At 57.3% G+C, this 27,209-nt stretch overlaps 1 protein-coding gene across 1 annotated transcript; it reads right to left on the minus strand.

The window, feature by feature from the left end:
- Positions 1-1,297: 1,297 nt before the first annotated feature.
- ANXA5 (annexin A5) lies at positions 1,298-26,811 on the minus strand. The gene is made up of 13 exons (XM_054717083.1): positions 26,686-26,811; positions 26,503-26,553; positions 18,046-18,130; positions 16,278-16,372; positions 13,699-13,812; positions 11,903-11,993; positions 9,296-9,375; positions 8,935-8,991; positions 5,719-5,812; positions 4,823-4,918; positions 3,361-3,419; positions 3,055-3,177; positions 1,298-1,724 (listed from the first exon to the last, which is right to left on the minus strand). The coding sequence occupies exons 2-13, from the start codon at positions 26,509-26,511 to the stop codon at positions 1,662-1,664; spliced, it is 966 nt and encodes a 321-aa protein (XP_054573058.1). The 5' UTR covers positions 26,512-26,553; positions 26,686-26,811; the 3' UTR covers positions 1,298-1,661.
- Positions 26,812-27,209: the final 398 nt, after the last annotated feature.

A 27,209-nucleotide genomic window follows, 5' to 3' on the forward strand; every position in this document is an offset into this window, starting at 1 on the left:
GGGCACGTGCCTGGGTTATGGGCTCGATCCCCAGTAGGGGGCGTGCAGGAGGCAGCTGATCAATGATTCTCATCATTGATGTTTCTATCTCTCTCTCCCTTTCCCTTCCTCTCTGAAATCAATAAAAATATATTTTTTAAAAATCCTATATAGCCCTGACCAGTTTGGCTCAGTGGATAGAGCGTCAGTCTGTGGACTGAAGGGTCCCGGGTTCGATTCTGGTCAAGGGCATGTACCTTGGTTGCGGGCACATCTCCAGTGGGAGGTGTGCAGGAGGCAGCTGATCGATGTTTCTGACTCTCTATTCCTCTACCTTCCTCTCTGTAAAAAATCAGTAAGATATATATTTTTTAAATTCTATCCAATATAATAAAAGGGTAATATGCAAATCGACCAAACAGCAGAACGGCTGGTCGCTATGACGTGCACTGACCACCAGGGGGCAGACGCTCAACACAGGAGCTGTCCCCTGGTGGTCAGTGCGCTCCCACAGGGGGAGCACCGCTCAGCCAGAAGCCGGGCTGAAGGCTGGACAGTGCAGTGGCCCGCCTCCTGGCAGCACTAAGGATGTGGGACTGCCATCAGTCAGACATCCCCTGAGGGCTCCTGGACTGCGAAAGGGCACAGGCCGGGCTGAGGGACGAATGTCGTGCACCGGGCCTCTAGTAAATAAAATAAAAGTCTAACCACTATGCTGTACACTTGAAACTAATATAATATTGAATGTCAACTGGAATTGAAAATTTGTTTTAATATTTTATCGACTTTTTACAGAGAGGAAGAGAGGGATAGAGAGTAAGAAACATCGATGAGAGAGAAACATCAATCAGCTGCCACCTGCACACTCCCCACTGGGGATGTGCCCGCAACCAAGGTACATGCCCTTGACCGGAATCGAACCCAGGACCCTTCAGTCCGCAGGCTGATGCTCTATCCACTGAGCCAAACTGGTCAAGGCTGGAATTGAAAATTTTTAAGTAAATAAATAGACTAGAAAAAAAGAAAATAGCAAACATGAGTTAACCATAGAAGAAAACTAGCTCTCTGAATGTTTAGGTGAAGTTTTAGCGTTTCTACAAAGCATCGTAAGCATCCCGGAAATGGTGCCACATGAACGCGCTGCCCGTGGGCCGAGACCCTGGCCCCGCACTGGCGCTCGCACTCCCGCTGCAGGGGGCGCGCAGTCTGGGCGGCTGCGTGTGGGCGTCTCACCCCCAAGGCCCGCTGCACACCCCTCACTGTCAGGTCAGTTACATTTACACACACACACACACACACACACACACACACACACGGGTCAGGGAAGGAAATGTTTATTCGCGGACCCTTTGAGGGCAACCGCATGATTTCCAGGTGTCACTTGGTGGCCCAGCGGCCGACGAGCCTTCCAGGTCCCCAACTTCCAGCTGGTCCAGTTCGGCCGCTCGGTGAGCGCCGTGACACCCACGGCCGCGTGAGGGGGCCGTCTGACCTCTTCCAGGGACACGCGGGGGCAGCTTTGGTCTGAGTGAGGGAGGAAGGGTGAGCAGAAGCCCGTGCCTGCGTCTGCGACACGCGTGGGGGCATGGGCGTCGGGCAGGGGTCAGGCAGCGAGTGGCGCTGGGGCTGCGGAGCGGTGAGCGGCGCTGAGGCGGGGCGGGCGGGCGGGTCCTCTGGGCACCTCAGTCATCTTCGCCCCCGCAGAGCAGCAGGAGGGCTCTCTTGTAGTCCCCGGACGTGTCGCCCTGAAACCCAAAGGCTCTCCGTGAGCGCCACCCTCACGGCGGCCGCAGGGAACAGAGAACCAGCCAGCGGTGGCCGCCCCCCCCCCCCCCCCCCCCCGACTGTCACCCCGGGAGGTCACGGGTGTCCTGCCGACACAGCCTCTGTCTAACTCCCCGGCTCGGCCCGCCAAGGCGCGGTTCTTCAGAGAAGCTGGTTCCCTCGGGGTCAGAGGACAGGAGCCCTCACACCCATTCAAACCACAGTCTGGACACCTCGAGCCCGTGTCCCACAGACACGCCTGCTGAGGGCGACGCGGACGCCTGGCTGCTGTGGCTCTGCCCCAGGACAGGGCGGCCAGGCTCTCCTCTGCTTGGCTCGGGCACGGGTGTGTGTGGCGACCGACGCTTCAGGCTCCGAGAGCACAAGAGCAGGAGAGCACGGGCCTCAGGCGCCCTTCGGCCGCCTCACCACACACAGGGAGCTGAAGGCTGCCTCCGCACGCAGGCCGCATCCCCTTTGTCCAAGCGGGGAGGGGGGAGGAAGAGGCAGCCTTAACCCTAACCCTAACCCTAACCCTAACCTGGCTGGGAGGGGAGGGGAAGAGAAGGGGAGGGGAGGGGAGGGAGGGAGGGGGAGGGAAGGGGAGGGGGAGGGGGAGAGGGGGGAGAGCCAAAGCCCTAAGCCGCACTTAGGCAGCAGCGCCCATGCTGTTACAAGGACAGCAACGGTAGCGACACCTCAGCCCCTGACTCACTCCTATGACCTGGTCGGTTCTTTCCTGAACCATGAACCAGAGACAAGGTGGTGACAGACAGACTAGAAAGGAATTCAGATATGAGAGACAGGAGGAGCCATAAAGGCCGCTGGAGCTGATCAGAGAGAGCAAACACGCTGTTACCCTGCCAAGGGGGGGGTCTGCCGTGGCATCTGTGGCCTCTGCTAACCAAGGCTCCCTGCTCTTCAGGCCTCGGCCTGACCAGAGCCATCACGGCCTCCAGGGACAGCGTGCCAGCCTCCCCGCACAGCCTCCCCGCACAGCCTCCCCCCACTGCCTCCCCCACACCCAGACTTCCCGCACAGCCTCCCCCCACACTGCCTCCCCGCACTGCCTCCCCCACACCCAGACTTCCCGCACAGCCTCTCCCCCACTCCCTCCCCCCCCACTGCCTCCCCCACACCCAGCCTCCCCCGCACAGCCTCCCCCACACCCAGCCTCCCCTGCACAGCCTCCCCGCACTGCTCCCCCCGCACTTCATCCCACATGAAACCTAGCACAGAACCGGCTCTCCCCGCCACGTGTGCACGTGCTCTGCTGTGGATTTCTACTCGGAGCAGAGCAAGGCCCCTCACCTTAATCATGGAGTAGAGCGAGGTGGCGAAGTTCTTCCTGAACTCCTTCCTGATGTTGAACAGGTCAACCTCGCTGCGGGACACGATGACCCTGATGAGGGTGTGGTCGTCGGTGCCGGCGCCCTGCAGAGAGGACAGACAGGCCAGCCTTTACAGACGCCGCACCCGAGCTGGGCGCGTGGCAGAGGAAAGCCGTTAGTGGAATGCAGCGACATGCTTTAAGGAGAGAGACCTCCCCAGGCCATCACCTAATCCGTAACCGCAGTCGGAGAAAGAAGCAGAGAGAGGCGAGCGAGGGGGACTTGCCTTCATCGCGTAGTAGAGGGTCTCCGCCAGGTAGGCAGGGATGCTCCGGATGCACTTCACTAGGAGCGAGAACATCAGGTCAGGTGCTAATCTGACAGAAAGGGACGAGGCAGCGCTGGCCGGTTTGGCTCAGTGGGTAGAGCGTCGGCCTGCGGACTGAAGGGTCCCAGGTTCGATCCCCAGTGTGGAGCATGTGGGAGGCAGCCGATCAATGATTCTCTCTCATCCTTGATGTTTCTATCTCTCTCTCCCTCTCCCTTCCTCTCTGAGATCAATAAAAATATATTTATTTTTAAAAGGGACTAATTAGAAGTCCCAGGCCCCCTCACGCCCACGGCTGTTTATTCCCGCAGCCCCCTGGGAGCTGAGCTCCAAGTATTTCCCCAGACAGGGGTGGGGGGGGAGTTCCCTCAGGCCCCGCTCACCAGCAGGGGGTGCAGTGCCGGGGGCAGGTCTGAGGCCACTGTTCCCAGCACCCTCTCTTCTGGCAGTTTTGGTACCGTTGGTTGTTACGGCACAACCTTCATCAGCCCCGAGAAAGTCCACAAGCATCCTGGAGGGCTCATTCCAGTACATTCAAGCCAGTAACACGGACTACTCTCCTCCCTGGTCTTTGCAAACCCCGGACTGTGCCCTGCCATCGTAACAGGTGTTCTGTCTGCACCCTGCACACCACGGGGCCGAGGAACACCAGGTAAACAGGTGGCAGAAAGGACACCTTCCCCGGACAGGCACCTGCCCGCTCCATCTCCTGGGGCGGCCGCTCGGCCCTCAGGCTGCTGAGCTGCAGAACGTTTAGATGAAAATCCCTTATGATTCAAAGATACCCTCCCATGGGGCGGGGCAAACTTCTTTTCCAAGGCTTAGACAGAGCCCAGCCACCAGTGACTACACGTCGTAACGCTCATGTGCAGCGACGCGCCGCGCGAACCCGCGGGAGAGCCGGGCCTGGGCCTCACCACCTAGGCCTGCCCTGGACTTGGAGAGCATGTGATTCTACAGGAAACTGCACCCACTCGGTTCCCCCGTTCTTCCAGATTACCCTGAATGTGCAGCTAACATGAAATTCCCCATCGTTTATCTGCAAACGACCACGGTCACAGCTCCCGGTTCATCCAAATCGGGCCGTGTCTCAGCCGCCGCGGAGCTGTGAGGACGGGGCAGGGAGCGCATGGCGTCCCGCAGCATCAGCAATAACGTGGACCGGCCTCGAGATGACACTCACACTCCGGGCTCATCAGGAAGCAGTAAGGATGTTCACACCATCCCCTGTGTATTCCCACAGGAGCTAACCAGGCCATCACGGATTTCCACCTCCAAAGCAGACATCACACGGGAAAGGCAGGCGCCTGCGTCACCCAAACCTCACAAGCTCTTCTTTTCGCAAGGAATCGGTGTTTGTGCTCAGACACAGACAAGCTCTCGAGGCCACGCATGTCACCGACACCGTACAGTTACCTACCGACGGCCAGCAGCAGCTGCTCCAAGTTTCCGGAAGTCTCCCGGTCAATGGTTTCCTCGATCTGAAATCCCGAGATGGTCATGTACTTGTCGAACACTGGAGAACAGAAAGACGATCTCAGCACACGAGGCCCCCTCTGCCCACAGAGGACACCTCCTCTCACCAGGCGTCGCCCTTCCGAACACAAAGCTCTTTTCCTTCCTGACGGAGCCTGGTGGTGTCCGAGCCTCAGAGGGCCCTGAACACCTGACGGCGACTGTCCTGCTCACTGATCTCCCAGCCCCTGAGCAGTGGGACCACAGGGGAATCCGGAAGATTCCGAGACACCTTCCTTTCCTTACTAAAAGTCATAGAAGCTGCCATGCTTTTCATTTACATCTTCCTTTTCTTCTCGCTGTGAAAACGGTCGCTACGTTTGGGGCCACAGCGGCCATCCTGTGACAATGAGGGTGTCACAGCCAAGCACGGAGGACTGGGGCGGAGAACAGAGGCCATGCCGCCGGCCACTGCGGCAGGGATTCCCGCCATCTGCCCCGGAACTCATTCCCGCGTGGCGCCTGAGCCACACGGACTATCCAATGTAATAAATCGTGGACAACTTATTAAGACCCAGAGAAGACATCGAGCGCCCACCTATGCGGAGAAGAGGGCGAGGTTACCACTGTGGGAGGGAATGCCCGGAGGGCCCACAGCTCAGGGTCTGTGACTGAGAGCGACAACCCCGAGCCTCCTGGAGCGAGGGGCGGACAAGGAGCTCTCGCTGTAAAAAAGCTACCGCAGCAGCGAAGAGAATGCCGCGAGGCCTCAAGGTCCCCAAGAAGCAAGCAGGCGCGGACCCATCCCACAGGCGCACTCGCAGGTAACCGCAGCCTCCCTCCGCGTCTCCCTGCACTCACCCCTCCGCAGGTGCGACACGCTCCGCGTCCCGAAGATGGTGATGAACTTCTCCTCGTCCGTGCCCCACTTCAGCTCTCCGGCCTGGAACAGCGTCTGGAAAGAGTCCCGCTCGGTCAGTCCCCGGCTCCTTCCTCGCTTGCATCACACTTGGGTTTCTCTCCCCGAACATTAACCCGCCCGGTGCCTCGTCTGGCACTTTTCCACTCTAATGTTTCCTGTTCTGAACCCATGACCTGAGTCTGGAGCTACTTGGGACCCTGAGGATGACCTGCCACAGAAGACGGATGGGTCAGAGCTTAAGGCAGCACTGGCCCGAGGTGAGCGTCCCCAGTGAGGCCGTGACCGTCTTTCCGGGGCCCCGGCGGGGTTGGCCAAGTTCCGAGCGCCCACTCTCAGGCCGGGAGGGAGCGGCCGGACCAGGGGCGGAGTCCCCTGCCTTTTCTGCTCTCCTGCTCAGTGTTCAGTGACACCTGGTAGAAAGTAACTTCCTGATTTCTCTTCACACCTGACCGTTAGCCACAGACCATCCCTCTCCTCCGTGGCTGCGAGATCACCATGAATGTCAGAGGCTGTGGGTGGGGCAGGCACTCATGTTCCACATGTACCTCTGCACAGGGAAGGAGTGCATGCCTCCCAGGATCCATGTAATTACGGAAAGCCTGACAGTACGTACAGACGTCAGCATTAAACCAGAGCCCACTACTGAGCTGGACACTTTTAAAACCCAGAGGAGCGACCTTCACAATGTCCGTGCTGCCCGCTCGGTTACGCATTTCCCGGCAGCACACCCAGGAGCCAGGAGGAACGCCCTGGCCGAGCGTCCCCCACGTGGCACACCAAACGGGGCCAGGCGGCGGCCGTGGCACGTGGGCACGTGGGCATTTCAGCCACACTGTGTTCGAGATAGAGACTGCAGGTCATCTCCAGAGCACGAGACAAATGAGCTCCATCTTTACACTCAATTCTGAAGTTACTTTAATGATAAAAATGAAGAGCGTCAGTCCTGGGCCTGTGAGCACGTGCTTTTGAATGGGGAACATCTGCCCGGCTGGCATGGGTCAGGGGTCAAGCGCCGACCTATGAACCAGGAGGTCACGGTTCGATCCCCAGTGGGGTGTACAGGAGGAAGCTGATCAATGATTCTCTCTCATCATGGATGTTTCTCTCTCTCCCTCTCTGACATCAATAAAAATCCTATATAATAAAAACCTAATATGCTAAGTGTCTGACCATTCATTCAACCAGTCACTATGACCCACACTGACCACCAGGGGGCAGACACTCTGACCGGTAGGTTAGCTTGCTGTTGGGGGTCTGGCCAATCAGGACTGGGCGAGACAGGCTGGACACACCCTGGAGCCTTCCCGCAGTCCCTCCCTGGCTGGCCAACCTCCTGTGGTCCCTCCCCGGCCCCGATCGTGCACGGGATCACTCGGCCTGGCCTGTGCCCTCTTGCAACCCGGGACCCCTCGGGGGGTGTCGGAGAGCCAGTTTCAGCCCAGTCCCCACAGGCCAGGCCAAGGGGCCCCACCAGTGCACAAATCTGTGCACCGGGCCTCTAGTATTTTTTTAAAACAACAACAATGGGGAAGACCCTCGGCGGTCAGCCCTGAGCTCCAGCTTAGAACCCGGTGCTCAGACCCCTCAGCAGAGCCTGCACATCTCCTCACAGAAACAACACGTGTTCCCTGAAGAGTGCTGTAAACACAGGAAAACATACATGAAATTAAATTACCACAATACCAGCGGCGTAAAGCCACCTACTGCGTTTCCCACAGAGGAGACACGCACACACTCTAACAGGCGGGGCCTGCACCCTGTCGCTGGCCGGCCGGGAGCCCTGCTTCCCCACCACCCCCGCACCTCGAGGGGGGCTCCCTCGCAGGCAGGGAGCGGTGACGCCTGCAGCCGGGAATCACGGGAAACGGCTATTTTAACTGCATGATCCTGGTTTTCGTGGAAGAACTGTGTCTGGATCGGTATCTGTTCTATAGCTACTCGCAGAAAATCCCGCAATAAGATGAGGGCGCCTCATGGACGGCAGACGCTGAGAAGCCGCGCGGCGTCCTGCTCTGATGGGCGGGTCTGTTCCCCCCGCCCCCCCCCCCAGGCTGCCGCATCCACACACGTGGCTGTCGGTGAGGGGCCTCCCCCCCCCCCCTGCATCTGCCCAAGCACAGCTGGGGAACCCCTGGCTCAGTGCCAAGTACGAGGCTTCGGAGTCAGAAAGGCCTTGGCCTCCCTCTCCCTCTTCCCCTCCCCCTCCCCCTCCCTGGTCCTGTCTGTGGGCCTGAGACGAGGCCCCGATGTCTCCTGGAGCCTCAGGTCCCCACCTGCGGAGCAGGACGGTTTCCACAGGCTCCGCCGTGGACGCCGGGGCGGCAGGTCACCCACACGCTCAGTGAGCACCGCGCCCTGCTCCCCTCCCTCCCGGGCCACCGCCTCCGAGAGAGCACAGGGGCGCGGGGAGGAGGCGAGCTCGGCACCACGTGCACGCGTGCGAGGCCAGCGGCCTCCCCAGCACGCTCACCCAGTCCTGAGACACAGGACGCGCTCGGGCCGGGGACCAGGAGAGAACACGTCACACGCTTGTGAAGGGCCGAGCTGTCTGCTTCCTGTCCACGGAGATCTTAGCCCGTGAGGGACAGTCCGCCGCCCGCCCTCAGGCACAGGTGCCCCTCAGGGCCCGGGGGCCGGGCACCCGGTCGATGAGTCTGAGACGCACAGACAGGGAGCGCTCTGCGGAGCGACGGCACTGACACCGGTGACAATGGCATCCACTCGGCAGAATTCCATCAGAGGAGAGGGGGCAACCTCCCCATCCTACAATTAGTTGTCACCTGCTGTATACTAAACACCACTCAGCACTAGAACACGTTCTTCTTATCCCCCTGCCCAGACCTACCGCCTCCTCGGCAGGGGGATCAATAATACCTGGGGTAGTGTTTTTGTCAAATTCTCCGTTTTGTGGGTGTCCCATGATCCCAGAAAAACTGCACCTCGGTGCGCCTCACTCTATATGTCATTTATTCACTTCACCTCGGCTTTGGGATAGAAGACTTTGTGGGCCACATCGAAGTAAGAGAAATGTACACGGGCCTTGTGCTTTGAGAGACCAGACGGAGGCCATGGCGACACGACACGGAGGATGTCATGAGCATGGGCCCTCGTCACTCCGATGTCACCTGCAGCCGTCACACACGGGTGCCACTCACCTGAGCGTCCTGTTCAACCTGCGCCTCGTCGATCCCAGCGTCGGGGTCTCGATTAGCCTGCGAGAGAGAACACACATCCCTGAGTTTCCAGGAAAGGGAAATGGCTCCACCTGCTGGCCGCGGTCCAACCCAACCCGATCCTCTCGGTTTTACATTCTATGAGGAAACGAGGACGTGACACCCCAGAAAACTACCCGTTAGCTATGGGGAGTTCCGGTCAGGCCTGACGCAAACAGACACCACACAGCCAGCCCCCAGCAGGCACCAGAAATGACTGACAGAACTGTAAGTGGCCTCGCCTAACGGATCAGGCCAGGCTGGCGTCGGATTGACTGCCACACTGCAGCGCGCCCACCGATACCTGAAGGAGAACCACGAGCATCCTCTGGTAGAACCCCGAGGTGTCCCCCACCACGTCGTCTTCCAGGCTCGAGCCATATTCTGTAACAGAACAACGTCAGGCTTACTTACAGCTCCGTCGGCAGGAGAGAGATCCCGCCCTTCGCCCACGGAGGAGACACGGGAAGCCGTGCCCAATCAGCCCAGCGGGCGTGACCCATGACCCAGGAGGTCGCGGTTCGGTTCCCGGTCAGGGCACACGCCCGGTTGCAGGCTCCATCCAGGACCACGGGAGCCACAGCCCTGGTTACTAACGTGCAGCCGCCACTGAAGGAAGGCGGTACCTCCCAGGCACTTAAATATCTCATCGTTATCTGAAAGCAGGCGGCATTTAAAAGCCTGAAATGGTGATTGGGATTGGCGTGCAGGAGGCAGCCGGTCAATAATTCCTTCTCATCACTGGTGTTTCTCTCTCTCTTTCCCTTTCCCTTCCCCTCTCTGAAATCAATAAAAACATTAAGTATCTGAGTAGCATAAATGTTCTCTCCTCCGTTCTGAGTGCTCTAGACTGTGACAGCAAAGGCTCTGAGTGAGTGCCGGACGGAGAGGCATTCGGTTTCCCAGAAGCCCTCGGTCCACGCCTGAGCCATGACTCAGCGCTCGCAAGTGCTCCGGGCGCTGTCGCTGTGAGCCCGCGGACACGGCGGCACCCAGAGCCTCCAGCGCAAGCGACCCCGAGCCAACTGCCCCCTTCCTTCCGGTCCCAAAGGTCTCCCGCCCTCCAGACCAGCGGTTTTCAACCTCCCCCGTCTCACGGCATAAACGAATCACGCCAGCAGATATGCTACTTCCTGCCAGTCTGACACACACAGAAGGAGGCATCATCCTGATCCGTTCACACCGGCCGGCGAGTGCTGTGTGGCTGCTGTCATGTTTTCGTTTGACAGTCCAAGGGGAGAGGTCAGTGCCCCCGGCTCAGTGGTCAGGATTGCATGTTTGAACACTCGTGCGGCACACCAGAGGAAAGCTGCTGCGCTGTCCTGTTTTCTCTCTCGGGGAATGGCCGTCCTCCACTAACAGGGTGTTTTTCCTCCGCAGCAAATAAAGTGCACCCTGAGGGAGAGCAGGGACCGCCTAACCGAGGCCGCTGCCCGCCACACATTTCGGCTCCTCCCCGGCGGCCGAGGGCAGGGGAGCACGGACCCAGGAGCCCGCAGCGCCCCGGCAGGAAGGAGGCAAGACTCCAAGGCATTTAAATACGTCATCGTTATCTGAAAGCAGCCAACACTTAAAAGCCTGAAACTTCTATTTAGAAAGGTCCAAGAGCGTTGCATGTTTATTTCAATCCGTTACCCAAATACAAAACCCGCAGGACTCTCCTCGCTCCCTCTACCCCAACGCCTTTCACACGTGTCTCCCTAGGAGTCATTGCCCCCACCTGCACCCACCTGGATGGGTGGGATCTGCCTGGCTTACACGCGGCCACCTGAGGCAGATCCTTCCTCCTGGTCCTTCATACCCCTCGCCCACGCGGGAGGCGCTGTGCCTTTAACCAAGGCCAACCTGCGGACCCGCCAGGAAATCCCCCTCGAACAGCCTAACCTCAGCTGCTCAGGTTCTCTCCACCCGGACACGCATTTCCTCCACACGGCCGGGTTCTGACCCCTCCACACACTTCCCACAGCCCGGTCTCCATGGCACGGCAAGCCGGGGGCGACCAAAACTGCCTTCCTCCTCCCCCTACCCACCCCCTACCCTCCACCCGTCTCGAAACCCTGCCCAACGCCTGACTACACCTGAAGACCCTCCCAACACCCAAAGCCTCTCTCCTCTGAGTGAATTCTTGCATTAAAGACTGTGGGTATTTCGCTTCAGTTTGAAGTTTATTGTCCTGTAATTACTGCCCTTTCTCTACGTCCTGTCACCCCTCAGTAGGCAGCAAACGCCCTGAGGGCCAACTAGGCCGGGTGCACCTTCCCAGTCATTCGCGACAGCCCACAGGCTGCCAGACCCAGAGCCCCTGCAGGGCGCCGCTGCCGGGCAGGGAACCACACGCAGCACTGTGCCCTCGAGGCACCCGGCAGCCACGGGCGGCACACGGCTCACCCTTCCGTGTCAGAAAGAGCTACCTGACTGTGACATGGAATACGGCTCTCAGGTGACCACGGGCCCCTTCCCAGAATTCATGAGAAGCACCTGCAACTTTATCTTCCCAGCCTGAGACTGCAGGCTTCTCTGCTGACAGAGTAAAACTGCCCTTTTTCCCTCTCCCCTCCCCTCCCTCTCTGCATCCTCTCCTTGGGGAGGTTTTTAACCGTTTGCTATCTGTGTTTTCCGATGGTCTTAATCGACCCTGCTAGCAGTTCTCAACCTGTGGGTCACGACCCACAGGTTGAGAACCGCTGCTGTAGAGCTTAAGGCCATCGGAAAACACAGATATTTACATTACAATTCATAACAGTAGCAAAATTACAGTTATGAAGTAGCCACGAAAATAATCTTATGGTTGGGGGTGACCACAACATGAGGAGCTGTATTAAAGGGTCGCGGCATTAGGAAGGTTGAGAACCGCTGCTAGAGAAATGAAGGGGGGGCAGTGGAGAGGAGAAACGCAGGCTGAAGCCTGTACCTTCTTCGTAGACGTTCTTTATGGCTGTGAGCTCCTCGGGGGTCCTGGAAGCAATAATTTCCGTCAGGACTTTCTCATCCGTCCCCGCTCCCTGTGTGGGGATTAATTTGTAATAAAAAGAATGTGTCAACAGACTAAAAAGAAAGTGATTTTCCTAGAACAGACATTACCCAAACTGCAGAATTATAAAGAGTGCCCAACATAACACTCACTGCATTGCATGGGTTCCGTTGGTTACAGAAATAAGAAACTTCAAATTAATTTTCTTTCCTAAGACAATGTTATCCCTTGTTGTCTAACGAAAAACAAGCTTCATTGTATGTCAGTGTGCATACAGAGATAGCAGGGTACACAACCCTGCAATTTTATCGGCTTAATTCTAAATAGTTCAAAAGTAAAACATTTTCATGAAGAACGGAAAAATAACAAAGGCTGAAATAATGCAAATATAACTCTTACATGGACTTATATAGAGAAGCCCTGATACGTAAACAATCTATCTCAAAACATCAGCCCTGCCCCCAACTCGGGTCTCTGTGGGCGCACAGGGACGTCTGAGCAGCGTGGCTCAGCGAGCAGGAACTGAATCAGTAACAGGATTGGGACTTGCTTTCTGGAGTTTTGAAAAATAATTGTAATCCGTTTTCCTTTTTCTGATTATAAAAGCCATAACGACACTGATAAATTAAAAGATACAAGAAATGATATAACCTAACTTAATTTTAAAAGGTAGTATATTTAGGCATTATTCTCTTCATATCTCTGTTTCTCTACCAAAAATCAAGCCCTTGGAAGACCTGGATTTACGCTCTGGCAGAACCTTAGCTGCTGCTACCACTGCAGAGCACGCCACAGAGACACCTGCCCCCAGTGCCCTGGACAGCTTGTTCCCAAAGAGCCGCGGCAGGGAAATGCGGGCGTGAGCCCAGGCAGGCCCTGACTTGGCCCCCCTCTTCCCTCCACTCCCACGGAGAATCCCTGGCCACATTATCTCTCTGTTATTCAATCTGTTTCCTTTTTCCTCCCAACTCAAAGCTGCTAATGAATGAAGTTTCCAGTGCCATCGGTCCAAACCACTGTTTCAGTGTAGCCAGACTGACACAATACTCCAGCGCCCGAGGACACATGCAGTGAGTTACCTGCCACAACGCCAGTATAACAAGTTTACCCGATACTCCTAGGAAGGGTGTAACAACACTTTCTGATCTGAAAATTCCCGAAGCTTCGTTGTTTAACCTCTAATGATTAACAATACTGTTTTCCCCAACCCGCCAACTTCCTATTTTATAAGACAAAATACCTAACCTGAACAGACACATCTCAAAATGAGAAACAGGCTTAAAAGATCTAAAAGGCTGTAAAAATGTTAAAAATGTAAATAGCACCCAGCCGGTATGGCTCAGTGGTTGAACATCGACCTATGAACCAGGAGGCCTGGTTTGATTCCCGGTCAGGGCACATGCCCGGGTTTCGGGCTCAATCCCAATGTGGGGCGTGCAGGGGGCAGCCGATCCATGATTCTCTCTCATCATTGATGTTTCTCTCTCTCTCCCTCTCCCTTGCTCTCTGAAATCAATAACAATATTTATATATATATTTTTAATGTAAATAGCCACTAGTATTGAGTAAACTATACAAGAAGGATTAAAGGACACACTAGTAATTGCCTCCCTCCTCTCCCCGATGGCATCCCACAGCTCTGTTCTCCAGGAAACCCTCGCAGGAATAACTGAATATTTTTATTATGAAGAAGGGATGGTCACCACATCGGGGAGGCGCGTGGGCGCCGCCTGTACCTTGAGGGCGTGCTTCAGCTCATAGGCGTCGTAGAGCCACGAGGGCTTCATCAGAGCCACGATCAGCTTCTCGAACTTCCCCGTCAGTTCCGACTTCAGGTCGTCCAGAAGGTCCTGCTCACAGAGAACACAGACGCGTTACCGGGCGCACACGCTGCGGTTCTTCTTCACTGTGAATGGCAGCCCTCGCTCTGAGGGCTCCCCAGCAGAGGGCGCTCTGAGGGCTCCCCGGCAGAGGGCGCTCTGAGGGCTCCCCAGCAGAGGGCGCTCTGAGGGCTCCCCAGCAGAGGGCGCTCTGAGGGCTCCCCGGCAGAGGGCGCTCTGAGGGCTCCCCGGCTGAGGGCGCTCTGAGGGCTCCCCAGCAGAGGGCGCTCTGAGGGCTCCCCGGCAGAGGGCGCTCTGAGGGCTCCCCAGCAGAGGGCGCTCTGAGGGCTCCCCAGCAGAGGGCGCTCTGAGGGCTCCCCAGCAGAAGGCGGGGAGCGAAGCCAAAGCCCAGGCTCTAAGTGCTGCGCCTGCCCGGCCGGGGCTTGAGGGAAAGCAAGGCCACGCCCTCCATGTCAAGGTCGCTGTTCTCAAGAGATGTTTCTCTTCCTTCAGGAATTAAAAAAATAAAAACTTTAAAAGGACACATAAAATTCTGTTTTTTTAAAAAAAAATGTTCTGAGAAACACATGTAGCTTTAAAAAAAACTTCCCCCAAAAAAATCGTAAATGTATTTTGACAAAGGGTAAAATCTGGCCCGTCCTACACGAACATCGGTCTTTCCTCTCAATGTCACAGAGGACGCACTGTGCCCCCGACGGGGCCTGCACCGTGGGAAACGCGCTCAGGGTGAGGAGGAGAGCAGGATTCCCACCCCTCCTGGGAAACTGGGTTCAAAGTACCTGCTTCTCCTTTTTTTTTTTTTTTTTTTTGGCTTTGCATTTGTTTCTAAACGAAAGGACGAATGAAAATTTGCAGAATGATAAGATGACATCTAAGTGGTTTATGTAGGCACCCATTCATTTCATAACAAATTTAATTTCCATTTGAATCGTCAAAATGCCACTCTCCATCGAGACTGTGCCTGTGTCCTGACCACACGCATCATGGCCCATGCCGAGAGCTGGGGAACAGAGGCCGGGATGCCGTGGGACACCCTGGGAGGCCAGGACCCCATGGGACACCCTGGGGATAATGGGACACCCTGGGGAGGCCGGGACCCCGTGGGACACCCTGGGGAGGATGAGACCCCGTGGGACACCCTGGGGAGGCTGGGACCCCGTGGGACACCCTGGGGAGGCCGGGACCCCGTGGGACACCCTGGGGAGGCTGGGACCCCGTGGGACACCCTGGGGAGGATGGGACCCCGTGGGACACCCTGGGGAGGATGAGACCCCGTGGGACACCCTGGGGAGGCTGGGACCCCGTGGGACACCCTGGGGAGGATGGGACCCCGTGGGACACCCTGGGGAGGATGAGACCCCGTGGGACACCCTGGGGAGGCCGGGACCCCGTGGGACACCCTGGGGATGCCGGGACCCCGTGGGACACCCTGGGGAGGATGGGACCCCGTGGGACACCCTGGGGAGGATGGGACCCCGTGGGACACCCTGGGGAGGCCTGGACCCCGTGGGACACCCTGGGGAGGATGAGACCGCGTGGGACACCCTGGGGAGGCCGGGACCCCAGGGGAGGATGGGACCCCGTGGGACACCCTGGGGAGGATGGGACCCCGTGGGACACCCTGGGGAGGATGAGACCCCGTGGGACACCCTGGGGAGGATGAGACCCCGTGGGACACCCTGGGGAGGCCGGGACCCCAGGGGAGGATGGGACCCCGTGGGACACCCTGGGGAGGCCTGGACCCCGTGGGACACCCTGGGGAGGATGAGACAGCGTGGGACACCCTGGGGAAGATGGGACCCCGTGGGACACCCTGGGGAGGATGGGACCCTGTGGGACACCCTGGGGAGGCCGGGACCCCGTGGGACACCCTGGGGAGGCCGGGACCCCGTGGGACACCCTGGGGAGGCCGGGACCCCGTGGGACACCCTGGGGAGGATGGGACCCCGTGGGACACCCTGGGGAGGCCGGGACCCCGTGGGACACCCTGGGGATGCCGGGACCCCGTGGGACACCCTGGGGAGGATGGGACCCCGTGGGACACCCTGGGGAGGATGGGACCCCGTGGGACACCCTGGGGAGGATGGGACCCCGTGGGACACCCTGGGGAGGATGAGACCCCGTGGGACACCCTGGGGAGGCCTGGACCCCGTGGGACACCCTGGGGAGGATGAGACCGCGTGGGACACCCTGGGGAAGCCTGGACCACGTGGGACACCCTGGGGAGGATGGGACCATGTGGGACACCCTGGGGAGGCACAGGGGGATGGGGTCCAGCCTCAGGCAGGAAGGGCAATGTGTGGGGACAAGCAGGTGAGCACTGTTCACCAACAGCTGCTAATTAAGCAAATGGGGGTGGGGGAGGAGGAAAGCTGGAATCGTTAAATACACGATTTCTGCCAAAGAATGCAGCAGATTTCAAACTCATCTTAAAACTCGCAGCTGCCGGCAGTGAATGGGGAGGCATGTCTTACCCGGCCGAACAGCGTCTTGAAGGCGGCCACGATCTCCTGGCGCTGCGCGTTGCTGCGGGTGGTCAGCAGGGTCAGGATGCTCTCCTCGTCGGTGCCTGCGGGTGGCGCTCAGTCAGGCCTGGCTGCACACCCACCCGCCCAGGGCCCTGGGGCCTCACCTCATACAACATGTCGTGTTACGAAAAGCATTAAACTACAGCATTGAGCCTGGCCGACATGGCTCAGTGGATAGAGCGTCAGCCTGCGGACTGAAGGGTTCAATTCCGGTCAAGGGCATGTGCTCAGGTTGCAGGCTCGATCCCCAGTAGGGGGATGTGCAGGAGGCAGCTGATCAACGGTTCTCTCTCATCATTGATGTATCTCTCTCTCCCTCTCCCTTCTTCTATGAAATAAAATAAAAATATATTTAAAAAATAAAATAAACTGGAGCATTGACCACGTAGCCGATGTTACACTGCCAGCACATTCGACCCTGTCACTGTGAAGCAGGCGGGAAACACTCCTGACTTTCACACACTCAGGGCACCGGTTTCCTTGCAGCAAACAGTGGCTATTCCCACGCACAAAGCCGTGGGCCTTCCAGGGACTGAGAGAGGCAAAGATGGACACCCCGGTTTCAAGTGACCGACTATTTAGGGGAACATACAGACACACACAACCGTGAGCTACGGCAGAATGCGACACGGCCCAGGGGAGGCCCAGGCGCTAAGTGGGGTCCCAAGGAGGTTATCCGAGCAACAGGAGGTGGGCAGGGCTTGGGAAAAGGGGCAGCCATCAGTCTTGAAGGACGAAAGGCCAGGAGGAAGGAGGACGGGCTTCTGTTGGGAAGAGAGGAAAGGGCAGCAGGAGGAACAGCAGGTACAGCGCGGCTCAGAGACCAGGGGAGGAGTCAGACAGGCGGGTGGAGGTACCACGGAGGCCTGGCCAGGCCAGAACCCCCCACCACCCCTGCCCCACCAGGGACCCTCCCCAAGGGAGGCACACTGAGAAAGGTGGGTCCTAACACGGGGCCTGGGGACGGGGAGCGCCTGGTGCAGGGGCCTGGGGACGGGGAACACCTGGTGCAGGGGCCTGGGGACGGGGAGCACCTGGTGCAGGGGCCTGGGGACGGGGAGCACCTGGTGCAGGGGCCTGGGGACGGGGAGCACCTGGTGCAGGGGCCTGGGGACGGGGAACACCTGGTGCAGGGGCCTGGGGACGGGGAGCACCTGGTGCAGGGGCCTGGGGACAAGAAACACCTGGTGCAGGGCCTGGGGACGGGGAGCACCTGGTGCAGGGGCCTGGGGACGGGGAACACCTGGTGCAGGGGCCTGGGGACGGGGAGCACCTGGTGCAGGGGCCTGGGGACGGGGAGCAGGGGCCTGGGGACGGGGAACAGTGTATGTGGAAATCCTTGAGGACAGAGGCTACTAAGCGGCTGGCAAGGAGGCTGGGACAGAGGAGACGGGCATGGAGGAGGCGTGAAGAAGCGGGTGGTGCTGGGCACGGACAGGGAAGACCGCAGAGGGTGGGCCTGGGGCAGGTCTGCTCCTCTGCCCGTCACCCGCCACAGAAGAGCTGGCTGGCGGCTGCAGACCGCGGCTGCTCAGTGCAGACACTGAACACCGGGGGGCGGGGGGGGGGGGGGGTCAGGCGCTTGATTCCCTTATCTCAGTGCACCTCTCTCCAGATCAAAATATTCCAAAGTCAATCCTCCTGTGAATCGATGACGTGTTGTTTGGGAAAACAATGGTCCCGTTTCTTTAGAACAAAAGGAAGGGGGCCTTACCCAGGCCCTTCATGGCCTTCCGGAGGGTTTCCGCATCCGCCCGCTCGTCAAACCCGGGGAAGTCGATCACGGTGCCTCTGAGAGCCTGAGGCGGGAACAGGGCGTTATTCACAGTGTGAGTAACTCTACACAAAGCAAGCACAGGAGCAGTCATCCTATTTGAAATGGGCGGAGCAGCAGGACAATTCAGGGTCTGCAGCCGGAGGCCGGCTCCGGAGGCCGCTTCCCTGGGGCGTGGCCCCGTGAGGACCCCCCCACTCCCACCTCCTGACTCACCTCCTCCCAGGCCCCCTTCGCAGGAAGCCTCTGGCCCCTGATCCAGGAGCCCGCGGAGCCCGCATTCTAGCTGGAAGCCCTACCCCAGGTGCTCCATGCTCTCATTACAGGACTTTGCATCTAGCCCTATTTCTTATTAGGGACTTTAAGGTAATCTGGCAACACCTGGAAGTTACGGGAAATGTGTGCGCCAGAAGAAGGCAATCTTTGAATGACAAAGGTGCATTGTGGGAGATTCTCTCTACGGTTTCCTGCTACCCATCCTTTGATCATACACACAGCACTTAAAGCATCAGCACATTTCATGCCTGTACATCAGCCGATCTTTAGCGGAAAAAGGCTACTAACACTGAGCCAAACATTTACCTTACGATAAAGGGAGGCTGCAGCATTTCCTTCTACCCACAAATGTCTCCAAAGTCCCTCCAAACTCCCCTTAGGGTTCCACCTGAAACTGAGGGACCCTAAGGGGAGGAGAGGACCCCCGTCGGGTTTGCAATCACACGTGTTGGGTTATGAACACAGGCAAGCCCGGTCACCCCCTCCCCACCCCAGCCTCCAACCGCTGCACTGGCCAGCGACATCCTACACCAGCCAAACAACACAGAAGCCGAGAGCAGCCACAGGACACAGCGCCAAGGCCAGCTGGCGGCCGCTCCTCTGGGCCGAGCTCCGCCTCCTGAAAGAGCAGCGCACAGATCCTTGACCCCCTCAGGCGGCTCCTCTGAGCCCCTTAATGGCAAGGCCTGGTCCCTCCCCGGGGCAGCAGGGACCTGCTGAGTCAGCTTAGGGAGAGCCCCGCCCTCCACATCTGTCCGGCCCTCACGCCCCCCTCTGAGGAGTAAGTCATGGGCTGTCTCCAGCAAGAACCCTCCTGGGCCAGGTTAGCAAGACCCCCTGCCCTGGGTGTCCCTTCTCGGTAATCTCCACCTGCTGACCCCTCCCCTACTGCACCCCCAGTGTCTTCGCTGTATTCAGACTCGAACCCACTCTCTCCCCACTGCAATCGTCTTGAACAGTCTCCCTCACCACCATAACGGGGTCAGGATAACCCTCTCTCCTGTCCCTCCTCTCATTCAAGGAAAGAAGAAACTCCTCGTCCTTCCTCGCAACAGGAGTCACCCTGAGACTCTCCAGGGGACCTCAGGGCTGTGCTCCTGGGGCCCAAAGAACACAGCCCGGAGGAAGGGCTGTTTCCCGCATGACTGCCAGGCCGGCGCGTAGGCTGGCAGCAGCTCCTTCCTCATCCCCGAGCTAAAGAAAGGGTGTGGCCAGCGAGGGAAGGGGAGGGGCAGCCCATCCCCCGAGTCTCATCGGGAGGCCAGGAAGCTACGTCAAAGCTCTCCACTCCCCCCACCTCCCCGGGAAATGTGCCCCACCAAGCTGTCTAACACGGCAGATGCACAAAGAGCCACAGGTCCCCTCCCCTGGTTCCACGGCTTGAGCCACGAGAAACCGGGCGGCTGATACGGGCAACATCAGGTGGTCCTACATGGTCACAGGGAGCACCGCTTAGGAGATAAGCTGGGAAGGCTGGGAAGAAGGCCCATCCGGACTGGGAGGGAAAGTGCTGCTCTCGGGCCACGTGCAGCCGCTTAGTGGGGCTGCTCTCGGGCCACGTGCAGCCGCTTAGTGGGGCTGCTTCAAACCCTCTGCCGGCACCACCAGCATCGTCATAACAACGAGGAAACACACGCGTTCTCCCAGTGTGAGAACCTGGGATCCCTTCCAGGGATTGGGCCTAAGCCGGCAGTCAGACATCCCTCTCGCAGTCCAGGGCTCTCACAGTCTGGGACCCCTCCCTCCTTACCTCCTACCGCAGAGGAGGCAGGAGAGGCTCCCGGCACTGCAGCTGCACTCCCCGGCTGTGAGCCTGGCTTCTGGTTAAGCAGTGCTCCCCCTGTGGAGCACACTGACCACCAGGGGGCAGCTCCTGCATTATGCATCTGTCCCCTGGTGGTCAGTGTGTGTCATAGCGACCAGTAGCTCTACCGTTCAGTTGATTTGCACATTAGGCTTTTATTATATAGGATATATACTTTATATCAGAGAGGAAGGGAGAGGGAGAGATAGAAACATCAATAATGAGAGAGAACCACTGATCAGCTGCCTCCTGCTTGCCCACACTGGGGGCCAAGCCCGCAGCCAGGGCATGTGCCCTGACCGGGAATCGAACCCTGACCTCCTGGTTCATAGGTCGATGCTCAACCACTGAGCCATGCCGGCTAAGCAACAACCATTTCTGAATGCCTCCCACATGCCGGGCACTGTACACTCACTAGGAAAATGCTGGGACCTCTACAGCCAAGAGGGTATGACTGAGTAGGACACACACAGAGGGTTCTCCGGGGTGACATGAGCACTCGGGGAGGGACTGAGTGGGAAGAGTGGGAAGAAATGGGAAAAATTTCCCCAAAATGCCTTGAAAGTGGCCTGTGACGACACCAGGCAGGTTCGGAAAAGTGGAGAAGTGCAGGGAGGTGTTTCAGAAGCATGAAACCAGGAAGAATGCGGCTCTGGTGAAGGGTGAGTGTTTCAACAACCAGGGGAGGTCCCGTGGGGGCGCTGGAAGGTCAGCTCAGGAATGCTGGCTTCCTCCGTGCTCCAGGCCAGCCCTCAGGGACTCGGGAGGAGCAGCCACTCAGCACCCAGTTACCAGGGCAGCGGTGGAGACAACAAAACGGACCCTGCAAACCTGGGAAGACTGTGAAGAGCTACCAGCACAAGAAGGTGGAAGACTCCATGTCAGGAGCCGCTGAGGTGGAAAGGAACAGACAGACAGGGTCAGGGCCGGACAGACGGGGTCAGGGCTGGACAGACGGGGTCAGGTCGGGATCAGGTCAGACAGACGGGGTCAGGTCAGACAGAAGGGGTCAGGGCCTGGCAGACAGGGTCAGGGCCAGACTGACGGAGTCAGGTCGGACAGACGGGATCAGGGCCGGACAGACGGGGTCAGGGCCGGACAGACAGGATCAGGGCCGGACAGACGGGGTCAGGGCCTGGCAGACAGGGTCAGGGCCAGACTGACAGAGTCAGGTCGGACAGACAGGGTCAGGGCCGGACAGACGGGGTCAGGGCCGGACAGACAGGGTCAGGGCCGGACAGACGGGGTCAGGGCCGGACAGACAGGGTCAGGGCCGGACAGACGGGGTCAGGGCCGGCAGACGGGGTCAGGGCCGGACAGACAGGGTCAGGGCCAGCAGACGGGGTCAGGGCCGGACAGACGGGGTCAGGGCCGGACAGACGGGGTCAGGGCCGGACAGACGGGGTCAGGGCCGGCAGACGGGGTCAGGGCCGGCAGACGGAAGCAGGAGGCCGGCTCCTTGTTGGCAGGGAAGCGGGCGGCTGCTTTCCTTTCCCCACAGCAGGCCTGTGAGTGACAGCACGTGGGTGGGAACTGGAGCCGGGGAGGAGGCGGTCACCAAGGGCAGAAACAGGAGAAGCGGGACGGAAACCAGAGCACAGGAGAGGGGACGTCACCTGCCCTTGGAAGGCCGCCAGCACCTGCACGGCTCACCAGGGCCCTGGCATGGAGGCCGGAGGGAAACGTGTCCAAAACAGAGGAAGAAAAGGAGGGGGGCTGGGGGAACAGGGCCTGGGTTGGGAGACTGGGTCCTGGCGGCGGGAACAATGGACTGGAGACACCAAGCAGTGAAGGGAGGGGGAGCGGGGGGGGGGGGGGAGCGGGGGACTAAGAGAAGGCGGACATCTCCGGGAGCCCCCATCTTACAAACGGTGGTTTATTAAAGCATGCTTTTAAGAATAGACTCGGGCCCTGGCCGGGTAGCTCAGCTGGCTGGAGCGTCGACCAGAGAAGTCAAGGTGGCAGGTTAGATCCCCAGTCAGGGCACATTCAAGAACAAACAATGAAGGCATCAGTAAGTGGAACAGATATCTCTCTCTCTCTCTCTCTCTCTCTCTCTCTCTCCTGATGCATTCCTTCTTCCTTCTCATCAACAAATAAGTAAAACATTAAAAACACACTTAAAAACACTTTTCCCGTCTAAGGGCTAGGGAGGAGTTACAAACAGAGCCGTTAACGCAGGGGTGAGGTGAACGACAGAGGAGACAGCAGAGATTTGCCTAAAAAGAAGAGACCTGTGACCCCTGAGATGAAGGACACCGGGGAAAGCTGGGAGAGAAGTGTCCTCAGAACCTCAGCCACTAGCTCTGAAGGAGGAATGAGTAACTGCTGGCTAGAGAGCTTTCTAGAAATTGGGAAATACTTGCTACATTCCATACGGCCAGAGTCACCGTCCACGCTAGCAAAGCCCCATAGGGACCAGACGTGAGTCACAGACGTGAGTCAGAGGCCACAGCCCTCGTGGGGACATCCTGCCCCCGCCCGCCCCGCCCACACGGAGCGGGCTGCGCTGGGCAGGGTGACTTCCCGTGACTCAGACAGGGCTTCCCTCCGTCCTGTGCGCCCGCTTGCCGGGGGCCCACATCGGGTCTCCCCCGGGAGAGCTCAATGCACCAGGTGCTGTCCCTCAGCCATGCTGTCACCTCAGCCACCGCGTCCCCGGCCACAGTGCCCTCACAGGGAACTATACACATTCTCAGACAATCCCTGGCCAAACATACAATTCACTCTAAACGCTCACCTTCAAAATTACCCGCTCCTCCAGCTCTATCATTTTGTTGGCTTTTTTGGAAAGTTCTTTGCCTTCACAGACCAGGCACGCCAAAATAAAATGGGTAAAATCAAACCAAAGAGCAAGGGAAGGGTTGCTCTTTACACAGAATTTAAAGACACAGAAAGGCTGGGTCCAAAAACCACATTCTAGTAAAGCAAAGAAAGGTCTCAGGAGTCCTAATTTATTTATCTTTTAATCAACTGCTGTGTTTGTGAAGTTTTAGAATAGTAGTCAGGTTACAGGAGTAGAATTTACTCCAGGAATGGATCTATGATGTAAAAATGTTGTGACATTTCTACCACGTTAAATTTCTAAGTCACTAAGAGAAGTCATCACCGACGGCCACCTCTAACTCGCCCGCCACTGGGCAGGTCTCCCGGGCAGGAGCTGCCAGGAGGGCATGAAGGGCCGACTGCCAGGGAACTCAGGGCTTGCAATGCAGCCAAGCCCTTTTGGATCCAGTTCTTCCAAAGGATCCAAAACAAAGACAAGACTCAAAGGAATGGGGACCTGAGTGAGACTAGGCGGAAGCAGCACAGGCCAGGGGTATCGGATAACCCTGACCTGAGACCCGAGGGGAAATCCTTCGCCACCGAGGGATCGGACTTCGGGTGCAGGGCCTGGAAAGTGCATCAGATGCGGGCATCGCCTCTGGACTGAGCCTGGTCGCAGCTTCCCCGCCCACACTGCCCCTGCCCCTACGCCAGCCCTTTGTAAATCACCACGGCTCAGGGACTGCAAACCAACCCAAGATTTCCTAATCCAACCTTCACATCATGAACTCCGATGTTCATCAAGTTTCTAGAAAAATTATGGAGCCTGATTTTGCCTTGATGACATTCCTGCTGCCCTTGAATATGTTCACTCTTTATAAACAACCTTATAAATGAAACTAAGCTCTGACGGCCCCAGTATAATATTTTAAAGTTCCATCACCTTAAAGAAAATTAAAGATAAAAGCCTTAAATTGAATGAAAATGTGTTAAATAGATCATTCATCTATGAAATACAGCCAAATCTTGATTTTTTGTTTTTCCAAACCAAGAGTGCAGAATGTATTTAAAGTAACTTAGACTATCTGTGGGAAAAGTTGGCTCTAGCTAACTAGTGAGATGGAAAACCCATGGGAGCAAATCGGGAGGTTCCAATGTTAAGTAGAAAGAGAAGACACTGGTTCGGAAGATGGTTCATAAACATGAAGAATTGCCGCTGTGCATGCCTGAGTGCTTGAGCCTCAACCTATGAACCAGGCAGTCACGGTTCAATTCCCGGTCAGGGCACATGGCCTGGTTTCGGGCTCAATCCCTAGTGTGGGGTGTGGCGTGCAGCCGATCGATCGATGATTCTTTCTCACCATTGAAGTTTCTATCTCTCTCTCCCTCTTCCTTCCTCTCTGAATCAATTTTTTAAAAACTGCCACTGTGGAAGGCTACATATTAATTTTTCAAAAAGAGACACTGATTTTTTTAAATATATTTTTATTGATTTCAGAGAGGAAGGGAGAGGGAGAGAGAGATAGAAACATCAATGATGAGAGAGAATCATTAATTGGCTGCCTCCTGCACGACCCCACTGGGGATCGAGCCCTCAACCTGGGCATATGCCCTGACCGGGAATCGAACCGGTGACCTCTTGGTTCCTGGGTCGACACTTAACCGCTGAGCTACACCCGGCTGGGCAAGAGACACTGATTTTTAATATGTTTTAAATTGCTAAAATGTGCACCTGGGAGAGACTCGGGCATCTGATCGCATGAGTCTACTACAGGTGGCCACAGAGTGAGGTCTCAGGTCCCCACACCCACAGGTCAACACGAGGAACCGCCCCGGAAACGGTCTGAACCTGACACGGAAGGAAGCCCCCTTCAGGTGCCCTGGGGCCAGAGGACATGCAGACAGGAAAGTCAATTCCATAATGCAAGTACAGACAACCAAAGTCCATCGCAATATTACATATTTTACCAAAATGTTTTGCTTGAATGGCTCTCAAGGATAACTAATGACAAAGCCAGTGTGAAGTCAACACTGTATCTTTAATAGCTATAACTTTCATGATAACTAAAAAATGTGGCTTTGATTGGAAACAGGCCTGGTGTTATGTTGACATAGAAATCACATACATCATCTTATAATACAAACCAGCCTTCTCCCATGTTCTGTACAGAAAAGGGCCCTTACACTAGTTCCATTCTTTGAAGGTATTAATGTCCGCACCGGGAAAATGTGCTCACTGATGCTCTCTTGGGTCAAGTGTCTACATAATTAAAAGGCATTGATTGAAAAACTTCAGACATCGCTGGGAAAACGTACAGGAGAGATTCAAGAAACAGCAAATGAGCAAGGATAAAGAGAATTATTCTTTGAAACTTGCTCACTCATCATTTATATCACCACACCAGCATTTCAAGAGAGGGCAAATTATTCTCAGGAAAGTTAATTCCACATAAAAGTATCCTTTCCATGGGGAAGAACCTAAACCAAAGTTTCCACTTGAAGTAACGTTAAGAATCGGTTTATTGTAAGATTTCTTAAGTGCAAAAGAGGAAGTAAGAATGGAGTACTGTGTGAATTTAATAGTTGCCAACCCATCTTAATCCTCCCATTTTCTCTTGGAAAGGGCTAGGAAACCTAACTCAATTTTGATAAGTTAATCTGATTTTTTAAAAAAGACTCTCAGTGAGAAAGGGCATTGTTTGAGTAATGAAAACGCTTGTTTAAAAAAATGACCTGGACTCTGACAAGCCATTTGGAAGGATAAGGTCTGTAAGAGTAGTTTTGGGTGGGGCTGCGAGGCAGCGATGTTTCATTCACAAAAGACGGCGTAACGTGGTCCATGTTTAAAGCCTGTTCTATAAACCACACGACTTTCTTCCCTACATTTCTGATCAATGTTAAGGAGACAAGAAAGCTGATATTAGGTCATCCCGTTCTGAAACAGACCCAAGCGAAATTCAATTCAGAACTCGTTCCGCGAGTTCATTACTTAAGCGGCTTTTCTGTTTCATGTTTTGCATGGTAAAAAAAAAAAAAAAAAAAAAAAAAAAAAAAAAATCAGTGCCTGAGACGAACAGTTCCTTTTAGTAAAACTGGGTTGAGCAACTGGGGAAAGCCGGGCAAGCTCAGCAGGGAAAGCCGACGCCCATCCACGGCATTAAAATGCAGGAAAGTTGGCGGAAAAAAACGAAGGAAGCCAGAAAAAAAAAAAAAAATGCGTTCCCCTCACATGACCGCGCTGGGCTGTTCCTGCTCTGGTTCTAATTTTAGCGACTCTTCGGATTTTGGGGAGGCCCCTTCTCCACGTTCACTCGCGACGAGGCAGAGCGCAAACCCGGCCACGTCACCCGGGCCGCGCCCGCGGGGCTGGGCAGGTCCGGGACCGGCGGGAGGGAGCCCCGCGGACCGGCAGGGGCCCAGGGACGTGCACGTTCCCCGGGGCAGAGTCTCTTGACTCCCAAACTTTCTCGGCTCTCACACATTCTAGAGCTCCCTGGGCGCCGCTGACCAAGGCGCTGAACCGGGGCGCTGCGCGGGGCGCACGGCCTTACCTGCGCCATGGCGACTGCTCAGGTCCGGAGAAGACACGAAGGGACGTGGGCCTGCAAGACAGGGGCCAGCGCTGGTTCCCGGAGGCAGACCCGCCCTCCGCGGCCGGGGATCGCCCTCCGCCCGGGGTCTGTGCCCCCCTCTTCCCCTCGGAGGGCCCCTTCCCGGGCCGGGCGCGCACTCACCAAAGAGAGGGAGCAGGAGCAGGAGCCTCCGGGAGAGCGGCGAGTGCGGCGCGCGGCGAGGCGGTCAGGGATGCCAGCAGGGCGCTCGGACCGCTGCTCCAGCTCCAGGCAACGGAAACACCCCGACCGGCCCGCCCCCCCGCCGGGCCCGCCCCGCCGCGCCCCGCCCCCGGCCTCCGTGCGCCTGCGTGGGGCGCGGCCAGGCAGCGGGTGGGGCTGGGGTTGCGGCTGCGGCTGCGGCTGCGGTGGGACCCAGACGGGGCGCCGCTCCCGAGAGCGGGGCGGGCGTGGGGAGCTGTCCCGGGCTCCCTGGCCTCCGCGGCCGCGGAAACGGGGGTCCCAGCCGGCTGCTCGGCAGCGCGGCGCGTGGGTGACCATTTGCAGGGACAGCTAGTCACTGCGCCAAGGACATCTTTGACCTTGGAATAGAAAAAGCGTGAAGCTTTGAGGGCCGTTTCCCAATTTGTTTTTAAGTTATGGGTCTTTTTTTTCTTTTTCTCTTTAAGTGCCAGTAGCCCTCTCTT

Source organism: Eptesicus fuscus, chromosome 6, assembly GCF_027574615.1.
Source record: "Eptesicus fuscus isolate TK198812 chromosome 6, DD_ASM_mEF_20220401, whole genome shotgun sequence".
Classification (NCBI taxonomy): Eukaryota; Metazoa; Chordata; class Mammalia; order Chiroptera; family Vespertilionidae; genus Eptesicus; species Eptesicus fuscus.

Bases quoted from the DNA above. Each gene is read 5' to 3' on its own strand.
- ANXA5 (XM_054717083.1), bottom strand. The intron at 3,420-4,822 runs GTAGGTAACTGT...TCTCGCTCCTAG, and splicing joins GCAGCTGCTGCTGGCCGTCG to TGAAGTGCATCCGGAGCATC. The intron at 1,725-3,054 runs GTGAGGGGCCTT...TTTGGGTTTCAG, and splicing joins CGCTCTACTCCATGATTAAG to GGCGACACGTCCGGGGACTA.